Source organism: Pezoporus wallicus, unplaced genomic scaffold (genome assembly GCF_028554395.1).
Source record: "Pezoporus wallicus isolate ANWC-B61680 ecotype Strahan unplaced genomic scaffold, APGP_CSIRO_Pwel_v1 contig_3486, whole genome shotgun sequence".
Lineage (NCBI taxonomy): Eukaryota > Metazoa > Chordata > Aves > Psittaciformes > Psittacidae > Pezoporus > Pezoporus wallicus.
In genome coordinates, this window is record NW_026642292.1 from 1,364,651 (window position 1) to 1,385,793 (window position 21,143).

General features: G+C 42.8%; 1 protein-coding gene across 4 annotated transcripts in view; it reads left to right on the forward strand.

Moving 5' to 3' along the window:
• The first annotated feature begins 1,986 nt into the window (after positions 1-1,986).
• STON2 (stonin 2) overlaps positions 1,987-21,143 on the forward strand; it is a 69,893-nt gene continuing 50,736 nt past the window's right edge. The window contains exons 1-3 of one of the 4 annotated variants that reach the window (XM_057428679.1): positions 1,987-2,138; positions 16,854-17,066; positions 17,481-17,735. In XM_057428679.1, coding sequence (XP_057284662.1) covers positions 16,979-17,066; positions 17,481-17,735 — 343 coding nt within the window. In that variant the 5' untranslated portion in view covers positions 1,987-2,138; positions 16,854-16,978. Of the gene's footprint in view, positions 2,139-6,104; positions 6,271-16,853; positions 17,067-17,480; positions 17,736-21,143 lie in introns of those variants that run through there. The other 3 variants (XM_057428681.1, XM_057428680.1, XM_057428682.1) reach the window with 3 other exon arrangements.

Below are 21,143 nucleotides of genomic sequence, written 5' to 3' on the forward strand. Positions count from 1 at the left end.
TGCACGATGTGCGAATAGTTTGGCAATGTTCGGGTTGAGTATTATTTTCTCCCAACCACCTCTAGCTGGCACTCTTGTCAGTGTTTTGTGCGAGAGGGTATCCCCACTTCTGCCACGGGGGCTTTGTTTTCTGAGTGGCGTGTTTTGTTTGAGTGTCATGTTTTAACGCATGTCCCCAGAGTAGTATGTACCAGTAGTAAACCTTCAAGCCTCTTTGAAAGCTCCTTCAAGACACAACCAAGCGAAGCAGTGCTGCTAAACTGCCAAGCAGAACACCAGTTATCATAACTGTGTGGTTGCCTGGCACTTTTCACCTGAGACTTCCCCAGTGTTTTACATGAGCACTTAAAAAACTGATAGTTCACCGAGAGAAGAGTTACATTTCTGTAATATTTTTTTTTCTTTTACAGTGAGTCCCCACTACTAATTAAAGCTTTTATGCTGGAACCATGGAATGGTTAGAGTCGGAAAGGGCTTTAAGATGTTCTAGTGCATCTAATTAAGGTTATTAGTCTTTCTCAGCTTGCAACGTTCAGATTTGTAGGAAGCTCTTAGGTGACTTTTGTTGCTTCCTCAGCTCTCCGGAGTCAGCCTCCGAATCCACCAGTGGGTGGGTGTGTGCACAGCCACGCTCGCATTTGTGTGTGTGTTTTTTGGCGCACGTGCTCATTATCCATAACCTGCCTTCATTGGAAGCTTTGAAATTGTAGTAGTGTTACAAATTAAAACCTCCATAATGACATTTGCATATACAAATTGCGACCTGAAATCTTTAAAGACACAAATGATAGTTTAGCTATATGTTATTATGTCTGTAATGCTACTACCACTTGCCAGCTTAAAACCAACTCGGTTCACAGATCCTGCAGTTGGCTCGATTAGTCCTGACTGGTATAAATTGTGAGCTATTTGCTGATCTGTGAAATCCATCGTCTAACAAAAGAATAGAGAGACACTTCTGTTAATTTGTATTAGAAGCGGGTACACAAAATCATTAGTTACAACTAACTATTGTCGTATTTAAGCACGCCAGTGGAATGAGCCCGAGCAGAATGAGTTTTTTGTGTTGTATGTTTCGTACCTACACATTCGGGTTTTGCATTTCTGCAAGAGCGGGTGGCTGCAGGTGAGGCAGCAACGCGCGCTGGCTCTTGACTCGTGTTCAACAACAAGCCGTGCACCTCTTCATCATGGATCCGTTCCGGGAAGAAGCATACGACCGCCTCCTCCAACCCTCCCACCGCCGACGGCTGCACCGGCCACTCGCTGGGGGCCGCTCGCCGGGTCTCGCCCGGCCTCTCGGGCCGCCCCGGCCAATGCGGCTCCGCGGCCCCCCGCGTCGCCGAGGAGCGCCCAATGGTGGCTGCCCTGCGCTGCGCTGCCGCTACCCGGGGGGCGGGACGACACGGGGCCGCGCCGCCGCCGCTCGGCGCTGTCCGTACCGTGCCCCGGGGAGCGCCCCGCCGCGCCGGTCCGCCCCAGCCGCCGCAGGTGGGTCTGCGCGGGAAGCGGGTGGTGGGGAGCGGGGGATGCGCGCCCCTCCTGACAGCCAGGGACGGGCGCAGCGGCTCCGGTTCGTCGGAGCGCAGGGGCAGGCGGAGGAGTCCCAGGCGCCGGAGAAGGGGAAACCTAAACCGAAGGCAGGTGGCGGAGCCGGGGCTGCCGCTTTATCCCGCTGTACTTCAGAGAGGGCCCGGCCTTCGCTGCGCGCCCGGTGGAGCCCAAGTTCACCTCCGTCTCCCAGCCCCTTGCCCTGGCCGGGGCTCACGGCTCCGCTCGCAGACCTGACCTGCAGGACTGAGCTTCTGCGTGTCCGTGTGTCCCCCTCCCCCGGATCTCACACCCGCCTCATGGATGTTTTCGAGGAAGACTCTGATAAGCAGCTTAGCAACCCCCAGCCAACCTCTCCCAAATCAGGGCTGTCCTCTAGGGTCTGTAATAACGCACGCTGTTTCCATGCAAGCCCTAGCAACTCGTTACTCTGCATCTGCAGAAGGGTTAATGAGTCATTAACAGCGGCATGTGGAAGCTGCATGGATCCACCTACCCCTCAGCTGCTCCATGCAATTGCTCATGTTTTGGATTTTTCCTTGCTTGAGTCTACTAAACTGTGCTGCTTTTGAAACGTTTTTCTGCGGGTAAGATATTGCAAAGCAAAGAAAAATCACTGCTCATCTTTCTGTGGTCTCGTTTGAATACAGTAGGTAAATTATAGGTTTTAAAAGCTCAAATTAGATATTTCCATGCCAAGTGGATTTTGATGTTGATATATGACCAAACAGCCCCCTCTCTACATGTTTGCCAAGTTCATGTTTTTCTGTACTGCAGCTCCACTTTTCTCTGTTGATTTTTGTTAATTGTTTTGTTGACTAACTGGCTGTAATCAGACGCAACTTTTATGATTTTTCTCTCTCTTCCCCCCCCCCCCAAATCGTTTCTGAGACTTCAGTTTTTCAGAAGGAAGCAGGTTAAAAAAACACTCCAGTGCTGGGCTAGGTCAGGCGATGCCTTACAGCTCACATCTTCCCATGCCTGGTTGTGCCTTTTGCTGGGAATTATCCTTAGAATAACTTCACTGTATTGGTTTGAGGGCATTTTTAGTATTGTCAAGGCACAAATTTGGCAAACGTTGGCATTTCTTTACTTGTGAATCAGCAATGAATCACTTGTCTCCTGTGAAACATGCGTTTTGTAAACTTACTAGTTTGGGCAAGTTAATTTTGAACTACAGGTTGATTGCAAAATGCCTGTGTGCAGTACATGTGGCATGTGATTTCTTGGTTTATTTCCTCTGCTGAGGACTGAAATGTCCCTGGTGTTACACAGGCAAGTGAGCTCTGTATTTTGCCTTAATGTTTTTCCAGGTAAGCAGGTTTATGTTAGTAAACGCAGTTTGTGTTATCCCAGGAAAGCTTGACAAGCAGTGTCCCCTTCTCCAGTGAGATGTGTTACATGGGATTATGCAACATTTACGACTTCCCTAAATACTTAGTTTCTAAAATGTCTGGGTTCTCTGTTCTCCAAGAATTTTCAGATTTGATTGATTGTAATATAAAGTAATATTTGCTGTAAATTACATTTAATCTGTTATATCATGCTTTTGTTGGGGAAATCTTTGACTTTTTCTGTATAACATTAAAGGCTTTTCATGATACTCCTGTGGAGGTCTGAAGTACAAAGTAGCAGTAGCTCCCAAGCAGATCTGGCATACCGTTTTCCTTAGGTATTGGAATACAGCTAGCAGCTTTAGTGATTGTTGCTCTTTTATAGCTGTAACTCTTAAATTATTTTTAAAATATGAATGCCATCAGCAGGCATTCATATTAAAGTTTCCAATAAGAGAAAAGGTCAAGGGATTTTTCTCTCATACATTGCACTGTATCTCAGTTCTGACTAGTTGTACTCTCTTATAATTCATGTCCTTAATTGTCGTTAAGGATTTAACAGCATACCTTGGTCTTTAACTGCAGATCTCTCCTTTACATGAGTTCTTTAGATCCCTCATTACACAGTGTTATAATTAATACTCTGCTGTGTGGTTGGTTTAGATAACAGTCCAAGGGGCACAAGGTGAGAAAGCAACAGCTACATCTTAGTAGTGGCGAGCTCCCCATCTCAAGTCATAGTTTATGTTACCTTGCCAGCTATCTCCATAGGAGCTAGCAGCTGGTACAGTTCCCTGTTTGAGAAACCCAGACGGTGTGTGGGTTAACACCATACTGTGAGGGGGCTAAATTGTGAAGTCCTTAATTTTCAGCTAACCCAAGTCTGGCATCAGCAAATGAAGATGAGAAGTGGTATCTGTGTGTTACAACTCTCTCAAGATGTTCTGCTCTGCAAGGCTTCTGCCCCTGTTGTAGAACAGGGGACTTTTCCACTCAGCGAAGCAGTTGCCAAGGTGGTTTCAGCTACAAGGTTGTAGCTGTGGGTTCTCCTGCTCTGACACTTTGCTCCTGTTATACCCTTTCTTCATGCAGCTTTTAATCCAAGTATCGCACGAAGGCTATGTGAGAAGCACCTGTCATGGTCTTTGCTACTAAACTAGCAGAATAAATGAATCCCAGATAGGGATTCCCTCTTAACTTCTGCCATCAATTTTCACTGTCTTTTAAATATGCAAATAAGGTGAATGGTGTGGAAGGTCCTATTTCTTTCATAACTTCAGGGTGAAAAATTTTAGAGATCGATACTGAAAAAGACCTGAGAGAATGGAGTCCCATGGAGATACCAGGGGATAAGCATCAGTGCTCTAGGAGTTCCTTCTTTTCTGGAAAATATGGATGCAAATATATTAGTGCATTAGTTAAAGCAGGAATGGATTTTTGAAATGATTGTCCTGATCATCCGCACTTACTGCACTTCAGTTTGCATCTCAGAGCAAGTAAACTGATTTTGTTTGGAATAAAACTGCGTCAGAGCTACTCCAGGAGCTCGCTTAATGTACTCCGAGTGCTAACGCAAATTCAGCCTACAGGATCAGGTAGGAGATAATTGGAAGTAAAAGCCACAAAAAAAAGAGAGTAGTGTGAAAGCTGTGCCCTCGATGCCAAGTATTTCACCCTATAGCTCTACACCTACCTGTAAGGTTTTACACTGCTTGCTAGTGTAGACTTAGGATATAACACCTTGAACAACTTACTAACAATTTTTTAAATGTGACATAATCATTAGTATATATTTACAGAAAAAAAAATACAAGGAAAAATGTAAACATCATAGTGTAAGGTTAAAAAAAGTTAAGACTTCAATGCATGTGTCCCTTAAATAACGATAGAAACAAATAAGGCTTTATTAATAGAAAATAATCTTAAAAGGAGTAGCTTACTAAAATGTATAGGTTTCTTAAACATCAGTTCTACAGAGAAACAGTTGGTGAAAGGCAGCCATGAAATTAAAGACCTTTTGCTCTCACCCATCTTCAAAATCCTTCAGTAGGTACTTTCCTGACAGCAGATGTTTTCTAAAATGTTGAAAGTATTTTCTCAGCAGTGATATATTGAGGTTTATCAGTCCACTGCACTGAAGTGTCTAGAAATATGTATAAGGCTTTGTTGAAGTTTACATTTTTATTTATTGGAAGAGGTCATGCTCCAGGAACGTCTTGATTAGTTGCACCATTACTTCAAGTCAGCACTTTGTGATTTCATCTTGTACGGCTCAGAGGCATTCATCTGAAATGAGAAATAAGTCTCTGAGCAGCAAACCACTGCTGAGTGTCTCTTGTTCATTCTTTGCAGAGGAAGGCAGTTGTTCTGTGTTTGATACTGACAAGGCAGGATAGGCAGATTGCAGTCATACTGATACATTTTATTGTATAATGTCATTTACCTTGAATAATAAATGTGGTTTTTAAGCGTTGTTGCAGACATTCCAATCTGGGAAGACAGAACAAAGTGAAACTCCTAGGAAAGAGTCCTGAAAGAAATAAATAGCAGCCTTAGAAGTAATGAAGGAGGGAGCCAAAAAGTAGCATAGGAATAAAACCTGAAAATGTGTGTGTGTGGGGGGAAGTTATTTAGTTATAACAGGAAATACCTGCATAGACACTGTGTGACCAGGAGTGTGTACTGTAGAGTTTGGGGAATTAGACTCCCTGGAAGAGGTGGGGGATGTACACTAACACGGTGTATCAATGAAAGGGGAAATAAGTGTATTGTATTTTTGGCTGTGATTTGGTTGCCTTAATTTGGGCGTGAAGACATGCAAGCCTAAGTTAATTGCCATAGCCTTTCTGGAGGGGGGTTTACCTCATTCAAAAATAGATGAGAGGAAGGATCCTCTGGAGGTGTTGTATTCCTTCTGTTGACTGTAAACAGAGCATCAGGTGACTATCTCAGATGTCTAACTGGGCATCTGGAGTGAAATGAGATGTGATCCATCTTGCTTTATTGAGGTAACTAAACTACATGTCTTGCACAATTCCTTCAGCTTGAAACAGAGGACAGAACTGACCGGTATGCTCCAGGATCCTAGAAAGGAGCTCTAGTAGTGCAGAACTACCCTAATGTGCAAAGAACAGGCGGTGTGTTTTGGAGCTGGGAATCGGAGGAGAGCTCCTGGTCCAAGGGCAGCAGACCTGCCTGGTGAGCTGGACAGAAAGGATGTCTTTTTGCTGAGCTGTGTTTCTTGTTTCATTATACTCTTTTAGGCCAAGTTTTAGTTGGCATTTATAGGCATGAATATTTATAGCAACTAATTCTCTTTGTGGGCTCTTGGGTTTGCCAGCTGTGAAATAAAATGAAAGAATTATCTTGACTTTTGAAAAAGGGGGTGAGTATACGATATAGTAATTTTTTTCTCTTGCGGTCTGAAGCAGGGGCCTCTTGTGAACAGAAGGTAGCATTTTGCAGAACTGCATGGTGGTTTTGTGGTTGTGTGGGTGATGGAAATGCATGGAAAAAGTACTACTAAGTGTTTTTGAAAAGAAAAAGTATTACTAGCTGCATAACTGGAACCTGAGCTGGTCGTGCTCCACAGCACAAGCCCAGTTTGTTTTCTAATAAAGTAGTTTCAGTGGAACAGCTGTAGGGAAGAATTTGGCTTATGGAGTTTAATGGTTAGTTGTTTAATTGCTAGCTGCTCCTGAGGACAGACACTACCAGAAATGCTTCTTTCTCTCTGATCTATGTTGTTTCCAGTTCACTGGAGTTCAAATACTTACCTGGCTAAAAAGTTTATCCTAGTTATAAAAATTATATATAGCGCAAACTTCAACTGCGTGTTCCTAAATCTCATTCCAAATTACAAGGTATGTGAGTTCAGCATGAGGAGCAAGATCTCAGCTGATAGGTGCATGGATTTGCCAGAATCTCAAATGTCACCGAAAGGGATAAAACTGAGGTAAAATAGGTTCCACAGATCAGTGCTTTCCCCTTCTAAATAACTCATTTCTGTCTTCTACAATCTAGTTGTCCAATCTCTCTGCATTGAGGCAGACGTGTTAGTTTACTGCACTATGTGCATGCTCAGAGTAGCACCAGCATTCACTTTTTCCCCCAAAAGATTGCAAATTGTCCCTCTATTAAATCCAGGCTATTGATATTAGTATGTTTGGAGCTAAGGCTGATCGGGGGTGGGCACAGACCTTTGGGAGCTGCATTAAGGTCTTCAGTGATACTGAAACAGGAATTAACTTTGAAGTGATAATTCCTTCTTTTCAAGAAGGCTGTCTTGAAAAAAACTGTAATTCTTGTAATTCTGCTGATTTTTGGTGGTTTGTAACATGCTTTTGTTTATTTATGTGAATTATGCCAGTGTCAAATCTGCAACTCTGCCAGCAAGTCATGAGGTACAACTTCTGTCTTGGTAGCAGAAACAGACTCCCAGTCCCCTTGAGGGTCTAGGCCTTTGTGAGAGGGAGGTAAATATCTCAAACACTTTAAAATCTACTTGTCTGCATCCCATTTCCAAAACATGTCCACTCGGTAAGGCAGTCTTTGCCAAAGGTTAGCTGGGCTCAAATTCCCTAGAGCTGGCAAGAGAGCAGTAACGCTGCATTAACGTTGTCTTGAACTGGTATTTCCGCATATCTTAACGCTGTGCAACTGAGATGTATCATGGGCTGAGGAGCAAGATAACCGTGGTCGCTTATGGCTACACAAGGTTGGGTGGGGAAGTGAGGTGACCTGACTGCGTTACTTCCACTTGTAGAGCAGGCTCAGTGAGCAGCCGTGCTGTTGCACAGACAGCACTGCTGCTAGTATTACCTGAGAGGGATTGCGTAGAGGAGGATATCCAGATTCCAGATTTTTTTAATGAAAAAAGTCCTTGCTGTTGTACCGAAGTGCCCAGGATCCATCCCTGTGTCTGCAGTGCTTTATGTTCATTTTTCAACCAAGTGAGTAAAGTCTTCATAAAGTTCTCTGCTTTGTTTTCCTGACTAGACTACAGAGTCTCCAAGGCAACCCTAACCCTATCTTACACTTCTAGGAGATTGGGTGGGAAGGGTGTGTTGGGGTTGGGGTCGTCTTGGTGGTTTTAGGTATTGCGGGGTTTTGTACACTATTGTTCTACTAAAGCACATAGTTAACACAAAACAGGTGATGCATAAGTCAGACCTGATACCTTCCTTCAAAGAAAATTACCTTTGGGTTACACAATATCTGACAACACCCAGAAACGTAACATGGATTAAATTCTTGTCTAAAAATTTGGGAGGCAGGATATTGTGTTAACCAAATCCAACTGAGAGCTGAGTATGTTTGTGACTTCACTTGTCTTACCATGTGAGTTTCATCTTTTAGTTTCCACGTACATAAGTTGAAAGTGTAGGCAACTAGAGCACCCTTTGGGATACCCAGAATGGCTGGTCACCTAATGCAGTTACATTTTAAACGATTTACTGATAAAACAAATGCCTGTTATTTGAAACTGAAGAGTTAGTTGTATGAAAAGAATAGTGAAATATCTCACTTGGTTTGGTTTGTTTGTTGTTCTGTTGTTTTTTTTTTTCTTTTATAAGAGGATTGATTTGGAGTAGGCAGCTCCAAATTACTCCATATCCTCAAAACACGAAATTTTGAAAGATCATATCACATTCCTATTTCTGTGTGAAAACTGGAGTTTTTTTCATGTACCTATAAAGACCCATATGTTTAGATTCACTCTACCATGTGCGAGTACATGCGCCTTATACATACAGCATATACAGCACTTGTGTACCACTGTCTCAAGCCAGGGACATGAGGAGCTGCCATTACAGAAGCTTACCCAGCAGTTTTTGGTTTTTAGCTCCCTGCTGTGCCAGTTTTGACAGTTTACTTTGACAGTAGTGCCCCAACCATTGAGTGATTAGCTGTTGTCCATGGTTTGGGTTTTGGCTTTTATTTTCTTCTTAATCATTCTGGTTTATGATCTGCTGGTGGATAGCCTCACAGATGCATTGGTGCAGTGGCTGTTTGTTTGAGGCATTCCAAGCACTGTGAAACCAGGGACTGTGCCACACACTGTGGGAGTGAATTCATATGAATTTCAATGTATAATACTGTGTTTTTGTCAACACCCTGAATGCTTCATAACTGGACATTTGTGTCAGATTAAAAGATGAGCATCGCATGAAATGTCGGTATTAACTATATGATGCTTTTTAGTGTGAGATACAACTGGTCCTTCTTCCTGCTGTTGATACTCATACTTGCAATGGCTCCTCTTCTAGGTTCCTCAGCAAAATACTGAGTGTAATAAAATATGAGTGATTTGATGCCTCCATATGCCACAGGGGTCTGCTTCTCACAGTGTACCCCTGCAGCACTTACATGTGTCTCATGCAGATAGATGGCAAAATATCTTGAATTCCTCTTCTGAAATGCACAAGCTTGCCTGCTGTCTCACAGGCATAGCTAACTATCAAATGGGTAGTACCATAACGACGAGCAGCTGCTGCTCACCTTTCCAGATGATGCCAAAGTGTTGGTAGTTAGAAAACAGAGTATTCTGAACTTCATTATCAGCAATGAACTCTACCCTATTGCACTGGGAAATTTAAATTCCATTTAACTTTAAAGTCCCTTTAAATTCAATCTTTGCACAGGCATGTTTTTTTCCTGGAGTTGCTTTTCATTCTCTTGGAACAGGAGTAGTCATGCTAACCGAACAGCACCATCAAGTCTAATAGGCCTATATTTAGAATGTCTAAAATAGAGAGTGACAACAAACGTGATATTTGTGAATTGCCCTGAAGGGCTGCAGTGACCTCGCATCGCACGAAGTTGCATAATCTCAACTGACTCTCCAGGCACTAGAAATGAGGAAAGACCAGTTGGATCATCCATGGAGTTTTCTGCCAGGGCAGGCTTATTCCCTGTGATACCTCTTCCAGAGTGTTGTTATTTGTCTGGCTTTAAATAATCATGCAGGACTTCCTTAAGCTGAGAGACAGCCACAGTTTGTAAGGTTGCCTTTATATATAACAATCAAAAGGGATCTCCCTTGTAATAAACATCCCTTTTTAAACCCTTTTCCCTGGCAAGGGACAAGCTGCTGGTACAACTTCGAAGTTATAAAAGATGTTACGTAAAAGTGCAGTTATATAGAAGTTACTTTTATATATGTAGTTGTTAGTTATATAGAAGTAACAGAGAAGGCTTGAACTGGTGATGACTTTCTCACTCAGTATTCCTAATCTTTCTTTCCAGCCAGCATTCAGCACAGGAAAACTTCTTTGCTTTCTTTCATGACTGCATCGCTTCCTCAATGGTCCTTGTCTTCCTGATGCTTTCACAGTTGGATTCTGTGTTTTTCCCTTACTCTGAATCTGTTCTCCTGTTCACAATTCAGCTAGATGAATGCCCATCCTTTCTGTAGCCATACAGCCTCCAGTGAAGCATCTCTGTCTATAGAATCCAGTTTCTCCCTTGTCTTGAATGTGGCTAGTGTTTGAGGGCTTTACTTCTTTCTTTCTTTTTCTTTCCTGTTTTTTTTTTTTTTTGTGTGTGTGTGTCTTTTTTTTTTCTTTTTTTCCCCTAGCTTTCTTAGTCTAAAATGAGTTTAACTGATACTGATTAATGGCAACTAATTATACCTACCATTTTCAGGGAAGATTTTTCAGCTAACTTCTAAAACGATCTTTATTGCAATTGAGAAGATAAAGCCCTGATTTCATGTGTGCAACTGAAACTAGTCCTGAGGCACAGGAAGAATTATGCTGGCTCTCCTTTTATTAATGGAGGCAGGATCAGGTTTTGAGCTTACCAGTATTCACTGTACAAGCAGTGATTTGTTGCATACAGGCAATCCTGGAATGTTAGTACCTGGCAGGCAGAACAGGGTGGCAGTTCATACAGGCCAGGATGTGTGTTTACTAAAAGAGTGTTTACCATGCAGCAGAATATTCCAGCAAACTTATGATTGCTTACTCACCTCCCTGTTTCTTCTGTCATTAGTCCTAGTTTAGAAGAAGGATAGGTACAGGCAGGGCTCTGTGATCTGTGTTCACCTCTTGATGGCTGTTTTCAGTGATGTCAGGCCTCAATGACATAGTTGGTTCAAGGGTGGTTAATTGTAGAACATAATGGTTATTATGTGAGATAACTTAAATACCACACCTTGATAATCATCACAGCAGCAAGTAAAGTACAATAGCTTTTGGAGGGTTTGGTAAGTGGAATACATCTGGCTATAGCTTGTCTATGCTCAGTTTAGACGAGAACATATAAAAGCATCAATATCGCATGTGTAAACTGGGATGCTCAGTGGAAGCTTTCTTCTATGAATTTCTTGTATTATTCCCTTTTTCATGTTTGAAAGAAGAAACCAGTTTTTAAGCTCAGTGTCCTTCCCATACTATGGTTTGGAACATCACTTATTATAGCATTATGTTGTGCAATAGTTGTGAATACTGCAAATTCACCATCCTGAAGCAGACAAAAGTGTGATGTACTTAATGGTCAGGTTTGGATGTCTGGGAGTGGTGCTGCTTTCAAGTTCTGCCTTGTGGAGTCCTTGAGAAGGAAGAATGGTGAGGACCTTGTACTCACCCTTTCATCAGATGATGCTACCAACCTCTCTCTGCTTACTGCACTTAGATTTCTTGTTGCCTCCTGTTACTGCCAACAGAATTTTGTTGACCAAAGAAAAACCTGATCTGTAAAGTGAGTCTGAATTAGTCTAGCCCTGGGGAAGGCAAACCTCTAAATTAGTGTTTTGCTTACTTTTTTTTCATATTTGTGTAATACTAATGGGGGGGGGGGGAATCATCCCAGATTTTACAGATGCAAATGTTCTGCTAAACAAATTGGCATGTTGCCTCTTTCCTGTGATCTTGTACTAATCTAGTTTTAATGTGCTACCATGTCGCTCTATATGGTAAGAGAATTTGCTGATCTTTACCTCAGATTCTTGTTTGAGTTGGAAGGCTAGCAGTTCAGGAAATTATCCTTCAAATTTTAATGCAATTACATGACTGGAGGCTTCAGTTACACTTTGAACGCATCATGGACTCACAGTGAGCTGTATTTAAAGTCCTGAAATGTAGAGCTTATACTTTGCCAGTGTGACTGGGGATGTGAGCTATCACTGCCAAACATTCTGTCTGGCTTGCTCCCTTGGTTTTTGCCCGCTGTACATTCTTTCTGATTTCTAATTGTTGCTTTTCTATGGTGCCTTTCTACATTTCTGAAGTTCTTGGAAGTGCAAGGAGTAGAAGAAGATGTTGTACTGTTTTCTTCCAGTATCAGATTTTGAAGCCTGCTAAACAGTATCTTGTCTAACTGGCCCTTGTTATGATGCATCTAGAAGAAGAGAGACCATTGCCTTCTTAACTGCCTGGTATTGCCTGCAGGAGAACTTAGGTGTTTTTTTCTCTCTGGAGAACAGGAGCTTCTGTGGCAGATAAATTGTGTAGAGAAAACATCAGCTGTTGACCTTTCAGATATTAGCCTTGACGCAAATATTCCTGAGGGAGATGCTTATGACTTTCTTGCCAACGTGTTCCCTGCAAGCTTTCTTGTATTAACTGTTAGGAAATGTGAGCTTACAACAAAGCTGTGTATTTGTAGGACATGGTTTTATGCTTTGTGGCTGGGTTTTTGTGGTACATAGAAAATAAGGACATTACAGGTCAACTCAGCTTTAACACTGCTTCTATCGCTGACTTGCAGTGTGGATTTAGGCAGATCGTATCTATTGGAATAATTTGCTGCGGTCATTAACTAGTGTGGCTGCTCTGGATCCCATGTTCAGGGACACCCCCACTGCTTTTCTGTCATCCAACATGGCTCTAGTCACATTCAATACCACACTCCTTCTCACTCCATCTCTGTCTGAAATTGCCAGGGGACAGCAGTAATGACCTGCCTGGTAATGGCAAAAAGTGGATTTGACCAAGCTCAGAGGACAGAGCTCTATCAAGGCCCTTGTTACCATTCACTTAGGTGTAATCTGTAATGGGAGAAGCCATTCCTGCTTCCAGAGAGGCTGCAGGAGTTTCACAAGGGACATCTGTTTGGCTCCCTTTGAGCCCTAATGCTTAGATATTGAGAGTTTCTGTATGAGTGTTCTATGTACCAAGAGGTAACTTGAGCTGCTTAAGCAACATTTGAAGTCAGGCATGTATGAATTTGAAGGGGCATGTATGAATTGGAGTAACTGAAACTGGGGTAAGTTCTGAAACCTGGTGTTCTGAAACCTGAAAGATTTTCTTAGGACAATTTATAATTTCTATACATGAAGAAAATATGATTGTCATATTAAGAATACAATAGTTGAATAGTAAAATATTAATTTATTCCTGTCATTACCTAGGTAATTAATATGGTAAGTTTACCTAGGCATTTAGGCAGAGACTAGTATTTTCAGTAATAATAATAAAATCCAATTCCTTTATTTCACTGGGCATCTCAAATTTTGGTGCTTGGGTTTTTTGTTTGGTTGGGGGGGGGGGTTTGGTTCGTTGGGGTTTTTTTCTCTGTCATTTATACTGGGTTTTGGTTTTGCTGTGGCACCCTGAAGTACTGAGGACTTCCTTTTGATGCTTGAGAACAGATTTTCAATGTGGAGCTTGTTTATTATTCAGGTCATGCTGTACTGATGGTCAGTCCTTGTAACAGGGCAAGTTGAGCTCTCTTACACTTGGAAATTTGCCCAAGGCAGCGATCATTCCTCAGTTTGTGCTACTGCATTGTTTTGTCTGTACAGGTTTGCCAAACACGTGGTCAAGATAAAATGCCGTATTTTTCCTTGAGACTTTCCTGGTGGTAGTGAAACTTTATTGTTACAACAAAAGCCATGGTCAGAGTCTTTCCTTTCTTTACTGTCCCTTTGGCTTAGTTTCTTTTTCTGCTATGGAGAATTTAACAGCTCGTCTAGTTGTTTTCCCTTGCATGGTCTCTGTTCCAGAGTTTGAGGATTCCAGGTGAGAGAAAATGAGAGACAAATAGAGAACTCGCAACTTGTTTATTAATATAGGAAAATATAGAGATAGTAAAGGATACTTCTGATGTCTGGTTATCTTACCAACCCCAAGGACTCTGTGAAGACGATCAGGAAACCAGCTCTGAGAATCATCATTGCAGTGTGAGGTGGCAGGCTCAACCTTAGCGGGTGTCCACGCAGAGGCAGTCTTGACCTGGGTGGTATGAGGGTCTGCCTCCCCACATCACATGAGGCTCGGGCTTTTATACTGACAAAAATGCACACTCATTCTGACGCAGGGGGCCAGCCTGTGTCAGAAGAAGTGGCCAGCAGTATCTAGAAAGGTCTTCAAGGCCTGAGACTTTTCTGGGGAGTTCTAAAGCGGAACTGTCCAGGTAGGAACCAAAGCAGGACTTTCTGGGGAGCAGACAAAGCAGACAAACGGTACTTTTCTATCTTTGTGTGTTTCGCCATGGACCATTATTTATTGTCCCTGACACAGTCTCCTACAATAACCAGTTAATGTTTAGGTCCCTGGGTTTGTAAGAAAATATATAAGCAAGAAAAACAGTATCACTGTATGGATTATGGGATTTTTTTTCAGTGGTGCTGCCGTGTAAGTCATGTGTCATCTTAATTTATTTTCTTTTCATCCTAATACATGCATTTTCAGAGTGCCTCTACTCTGAGAATCTCTGACATTATGATACACTCAGGCTGACTTTTCTCTCTTTCAGGCCGCTTGTCAAAAAAACTGTGGTAACTCTGATAAGTCAACACGATTCCCTTTACCAAACTGGGAAGTCTGTAGATAATTCCAGCTATGGGGAATTTGCATAGGTGGAGTATGCACTCCATGCTGCACTACATAGTACTCTGTTGCTTTTCTGGGCTCTAAGTGCTCACTATCTGTTTTAAAGTATTTTAAATTTTGCTGTCTGGTACTGAGTGGATTTAGAAAAGTGTGCTTGTCGCAGGGCAGTAGGTTAAAAGAGCAAAATCATCCTAAAATAATGGTGTAAATCTCCCGCATGCCTGGACAGCTGAAGCAGTCTGTTTTCTTGCTTCTTTCATGCCTCTACTGGAGTGTCTGTGCATTAAGGGCAAGGTAAACTGTTTTCTTTTCTAATTTCCTGACATTTCAGTCTTCTGTCAGGACTTTTCCAGGAGAGAGGAGAGGTCAGTATTCATTTGTTTGGGAAAAGGAGACCTGATTACAGATATTTAAACAAGCCCAAAACATGCAGCTTAACTAGTCACACGAGGAAAGCAAGATGCCGAGATCATCCTCTCCTTTGCTCATATGGTGTCCAGGTGATCCTAAGCATCTGATTATTTTTCTTTTCTTAGCTTGCTTCTATGTTTAGCTTTGTAGTTTCTATTAATAGCACCCAGAATGCTAGTAATAGAATGGATGTTGTGCAAGGCAAGCAGAGGTGTCTGTCCACACTGCCATGGGAGCAGAGGAAAAGTGGTTTGGGCTCAAGTGCAGCTGTTCTGCCAGCACTAGGGAATTGGTTGTGGAATAAGGGAAAGATATGCAGGGTGACTGACTGTGAGGTGCCATAGGCTCCAGAAAGCCTATGGAGAGAGAATCAATCTTCTGACAAATTGCACTTAACCATCAAGATTCTCTTCAGGAATCCTTTTTTTTTTGTGTGTTTGCAGAAAACTGTACATTTTGTGTTCAGTTCTGCTTGAAAAGACTCCTCTTCAGACAATGAACGCGGGCCCATGAAGTCTCTGAGTGTCAGGCTGGTTTGTGATTTCCAAAATTCTGAAGTTTTCAGCTCTTTTGTGCAGCTTTTATTTGCTGACCTGCCTTTGGAAGGCTAATAATCATACTGGAAGCTATTTAATGGCAAACTTCCTGTTGTCAGTGCTTAGAGTGAATGCATTTAAATTTCAGTCTGCTCTTTGGACCTAAATGTTGTTAATGTAGGGTAAACAGAAGTCTCAGTGAAGTATCTGTTCTTGCACATCAACTTGAAGTTTCACCCAAAAAAAACCTTTAGTTAGGTGAGAGACAGCAGGCCAAGAGTTGCCACTTAAAGTTTTTTGGAATAGCCAAGTCTGAGTTTTAGTGTTTTCAAGTACTTGAGTACCATGGCAACAAGAGCTTCAATGCTTGATATAATTGGGTACCTAATTCACATGCTTCCCTAGGAGGAGGCAATAGTCCTCTGAGAGTTTTGAAGTGGTCTGCAAATCTGAAGCAGTCATGGGTGCTTGTCAGAGAATTTCTGTCCCTGGACCTAACCTCAGTTACTAGCCAGCAACCAGAGCCTTTTGCAGTGGCACATTCCATCTAGCAGATTCCCAGATCTGTGTGGGGTACATTCTATTGGAGTGCATACTAATTAAAAGTTGCTGTGCCTGTGAAAACATTTGCTGGGCTACAGCAAAATCATGCTTAACTCCAAACAACATCAAATATATTGTTTTTTAAAATTGCGAAGTTCCAGTCTAGCAGCAGAGTTGAAACTGCAACTGGCTGAGAGGACATATATTCATACCCAGACCATGATGAGAATGATGGGCAACCTATCACAATCCCAGAACCAGCTACATAAACGTTATTGATAGTGAGACATGCAGCTTATTGCTTGCTCTTAAGAGGGATCAGACATTGTAAGCAGCAAGATGAGCAAGGACATGCTGACATCCTGGAACTGGGGTTAAGCTCCATCATAATTGAAGTTTGCTAACCCTGGGAGAGTCTTACCACCTTTCATGCTGGGGTTATGAGAGGCATGGCTCCCTGGGTAAGGAATAAACCATTGTTTTTGTGATTGATGATTTTAACATGAGGCTGTTTGAAGACCGTCAGATGCTTTAGTTAAGGAGTTGCTTAAGTGTCCCCCCTCTAGACACAGGAGACATTCCTGTCTCAAAGTTGGCAGCACTTTGACAGTACTGTGCCTGCCATACATAAATTGGTTACGGTGGCACTTATTTCTCCCATTTAATAAAAGACATGATTTATTCCTTTCTTATCTTAACAGTGCTTGAACAGAAAAGAAAGTGCAAAGGAGGTGTTTCCCTCTGTTGGCTCCTCTTCACTGTGCCTCTCTCCCATTCTAATTCCTCCTTATGATCCCCAAGTGAAGATGAGTAGCCTGCTGCGAATATGACTTCTCTGACTAGTGTCATTGCCTCCCACCAGTCTGAGTGGGTGTCCTTCAGTGATGAGCTGCTCCTCCCTGTTAGCCCACGAGGTAAGCTGTCTGATTGTCTTTGAACATTGTGAGACTTTGTTTGAATTAGACCAACTACTGTCAGATATCTGGCATCACAGAGCTTGCCTTCTGAGTGTAAGCAGTGTGTGCAGAGGTTGAATTATCTCCTGCTACCCTTGCATAACGGGAGAAATTGGGCCAAAGTATTAAATACTCTTCTAATGTGAGATTTCCTTAGCATAGATCTGTTACAGGGTATGGATCTGTCCTTTGAGATATGGAGGAAGTCTCACCTTTTATAATCAAGTGCAAATCTATGCCCAGTGTTAGTCTAAAAACTACATTAGGTGAAGGACATTTTCTGCCTATATTTAATGGCAAATTCAGGTATTTCAGTAAAAAACAATGAAGTGATGGTGAGTTCTACCAATTCTGTTTTCATCTCTCTTTTAGGTAGGACTGAGGAGCCTCTGGAGAAATGTTTTTCTTCGTCAGACACCTCCTCAGAAGAGAACCACAATGCGGATGGAGAATTTCAAGACCTCTCCCACACAGAGCAGGAAGATGCAGCTGACCAACCCAAGGTGGATTCTGCTGTGCTTGGGAACCATATGGGTCCCAGCACTGATTTGTCATCATCCATCAGTACTTGGGTTCAGTTTGAAGATGCGCCATGGACCAGTGCTCCATCGAACCATGCGCAAGCAGGTGAGGCAAATGCATGAAAAGGTCCCTTCCAGTAACATAACAGAATACACTGAGAGCCTACAGGATTTTTTTCCTTGTTCTTTCTTTTCTCAGAGGTTGAACTTTGACTAGTTTGTACTGAACTTTGACACAGCTAATGTTACCAGGGTTTCAAAAAGGTCTCATAATTTTGTTCTGGGTTGAACTAGCAGTATTTTAATTTTGTAAAGAAAATGAAAGATTTCTGTGATTCATTCCACTTATGCCTTGACCCTGGAGAAATGCATTCATGGGGAAACAATATAGTAGTGTTTTCAGGAGTGACATTTCTTCATGTACAGGTATGAACAGCCATCTTAAAAGTCTGAGCCATGTTTGCCTCTGTAATCTGGAACTGAGGGAATGGTGATCACTGTCCTTTGTACTCTTAGTCTTTATCTGCTCATATCCCTGTATGGTTTTTGCTGGAAGCTTAGTGAGACCAACAACTAGTGTGCCAGTGCCCATAAATACTTTCTGCTGTCTTTTGGTGCTGTGATTTAGCAGGTGGAGAATTGCAAAGGCAACCAAAGTTGACCGTAATTCCAGGACTGCGTGCACTTTTCAAATGTAAGAGTTTATTCTGACACACTTCAAACGTGCATGCAAAGCCTCTGGCTTGCCTTCTCAGCTTATGCTAACTGATATGGCTATATAAGCTTCTAGCTTTCGTGTATGAACAAACTTCTGGCTCTCCATGCAGGAGGCTGTGGAGCAATTGCCCAAATAAACATTAGTTTACTTTCTCATGTTTAACTTGAGATTCTCTCTTAATTCCCCTTTGTTCCTGATATTTATTAAAGCAGTTTAAAAGAGTTACAGCTTTACTCTGATTACTGGGTCCATCAAATACTCCCTGTAATGTGAATAATGCTTCTATCAGAAAACTTGGATTGGCAACTTTGGGTTGGGTTTTGGGTAAAACCCAGTAGTTTTCCATTTGCTCTTTTTATGGATGCTATAGACTAATCTGAGACAGTGGTTAGACTTTTGTGCAGGAGAGGTGGGTGAATCTTCAGGAAAAAAGAAGTTTCTGTTAAGTTTTGCTTAAGACCTTCCTATCTTTATTTGTTGGTTGTTGTTAGTTGTAAATGCTTACTGATCATGGTGGTGAGGAGAGAAGGAAGAGCACCAGTAAGTGTAAACCTGTAAAACTGAGGTGGTCTCCCTCCTTATTATTTAATTTCATGGTTAGATGATCCTTACCCCTACCCATGCAGCCACGTGCTTTTTCAAATGTAGCTGTTGGTTGCTCTGACACTGTGTTTCCTTCCTGATGTTGCAATATCCTTCTTGAATGGAAAACTCTAACATGCACCTTCTTATTGAGCTTAAAAAAAAACCCAAATTCTTTGCTCAGCCTAAATAAAGCCATAACAAAGAGTCTTCCATAAAACTAATCTCATGGTCCGTTACTTGATTTCCCATCCTAACAGGGACACGGTCCAGGCTTAGGCTTAGGATATGTACTTGGCAAAAGCACTGCCCCTTGGTTTGTGTTTTCAGTCACAGGAGACACTAGGTTGTAGGCAGAGGTCTAGGATATCCAAAAGCGGTGATCAGAGAGTATTTTCCAAAAACATACTGGTTTTGAAGGTGGCACCCATTTGTGGTCCTGTAAAGTCTTGTCCCAAGTGATCCATGCCACTGGGGGGGTACTTACACCCAAATGTTTAGCATCTGACTGAGATTCGTGGAGGAGGATGGTTCCCCTGGCAGTCACATCAGGAGGTACTCCATGTAATCCTTCTCTGGAAAGCTGCTATTCTTTAACTGTATAGAACCCCTAAGGAAGTGGCGTGGCTATTTTAAAATCCTTCTTTGTGAGCTAGTCCCACTCCTGTTCTGGACCCCGTATTATAAATGGCCTGAACACTGCACCTGACAGCCTCTAAAGGGAAGGTCATGGGGCAGAAGAGATCACAGGTGTTTGCTTCTGGCCCACTATTCTGAGCTCTGAGGGGCATTTGACAGCAAGAGGTAGGATAAACTTCAGCCTTCGGTTGTTCTCAATTAATCTGCAGGTCACGTCTTCTTCCTATGGGCGGCAGCAAAGCTGGAGACTTTGTGTTAGAACCGGGATATGCTGACAGGCTCAGTGGAAACCCTGTGGTGGCAGCAATTACTCATTTCTAGTAGCAAACAGCCCACATAAGAACAATAGCAAATAGCCGGGTGGGGGGTGGGGAGTATAAAGGCCAAGTATGGACAGATGGATTGGTGTGAGAAGGATAGAGACGCTTGAAATCTGTTTCCTGTGCAGGCAGCTGTGAAGAGCAACATCGTGAAGGTTCAGCACCCCGAGCCACATTCCTGTCCCAGCTCCAGCACTGTTAGGAAGTTGTCTGTCTATCCATGCAGAAGCAGCTGCACAGCTGACTAGATAATTGCCCAGGCTGATGGCCAGGCTGCCTGGAAACATACTTTGAGAAGGGCTTGTGATGTGGCATTTCCAGAGTGCCATGAGAGTAGGGAGGATGGGCCCTAGGAGGCAGAAATGCTGTCAGAACTTAGGGCTATGGAATTTTTACACATGTTCCCCTGGAAGCAATTTTTTATCCCAAAGTGCTCAGTCTGAAAAAAAAATAGTAGAATCATAGAATCATAGAATAGTTAGGGTTGGAAAGGAAGTTAAGATCATCTAGTTCCAACCCCCCTGCCATGGGCAGGGACACCTTACGCTAAATCATATCACCCAAGGTCTCATCCAACCTGGTCTTGAACACTGCCACGGATGGAGCATTCACAGCCTCCCTGGGCAACCTATTCCAGTGCCTCACCACCCTAAAAGGAAAGAATTTCCTCCTTATATCCAATCTAAACTTCCCCTGTTTAAGTTTTAACCCGTTACCCCTTGTCCTGTCACTACAGTCCCTAATGAAGAGTCCCTCTCCAGCATCCCTGTAGGGCCCCTTCAGATACTGGAAGGCTGCTGTGAGGTCTCCATGCAGCCTTCTCTTCTCCAGGCTGAACAGCCCCAACTTTCTCAGCCTGTCTTCACACAGGAGGTGCTCCAGTCCCCTGATGATCCTCGTGGCCCTTCTCTGGACTTGTTCCAACTGTTCCATGTCCTTTTTATGTTGAGGACACCAGAACTGCACACAATACTCCAGGTGAGCTCTCACAAGAGCAGAGTAGAGGGGCAGGATCACCTCCTTCGACCTGCTGGTCACACTCCTTTTGATGCAGCCCAGGATACGGTTGGCTTTCTGGGCTGCAAGCGCACACTGCCAGCTCATGTTCATTTTCTCATCAACCAACACCCCCAAGTCCTTCTCCACAGGGCTGCTCTGAATCTCTTCTCTGCCCAACCTGTAGCTGTGCCTGGGATTGCTCCGACCCAGGTGTAATTTGCAGATAACTGCAATGTAGTGGTTATCATATAGGAAA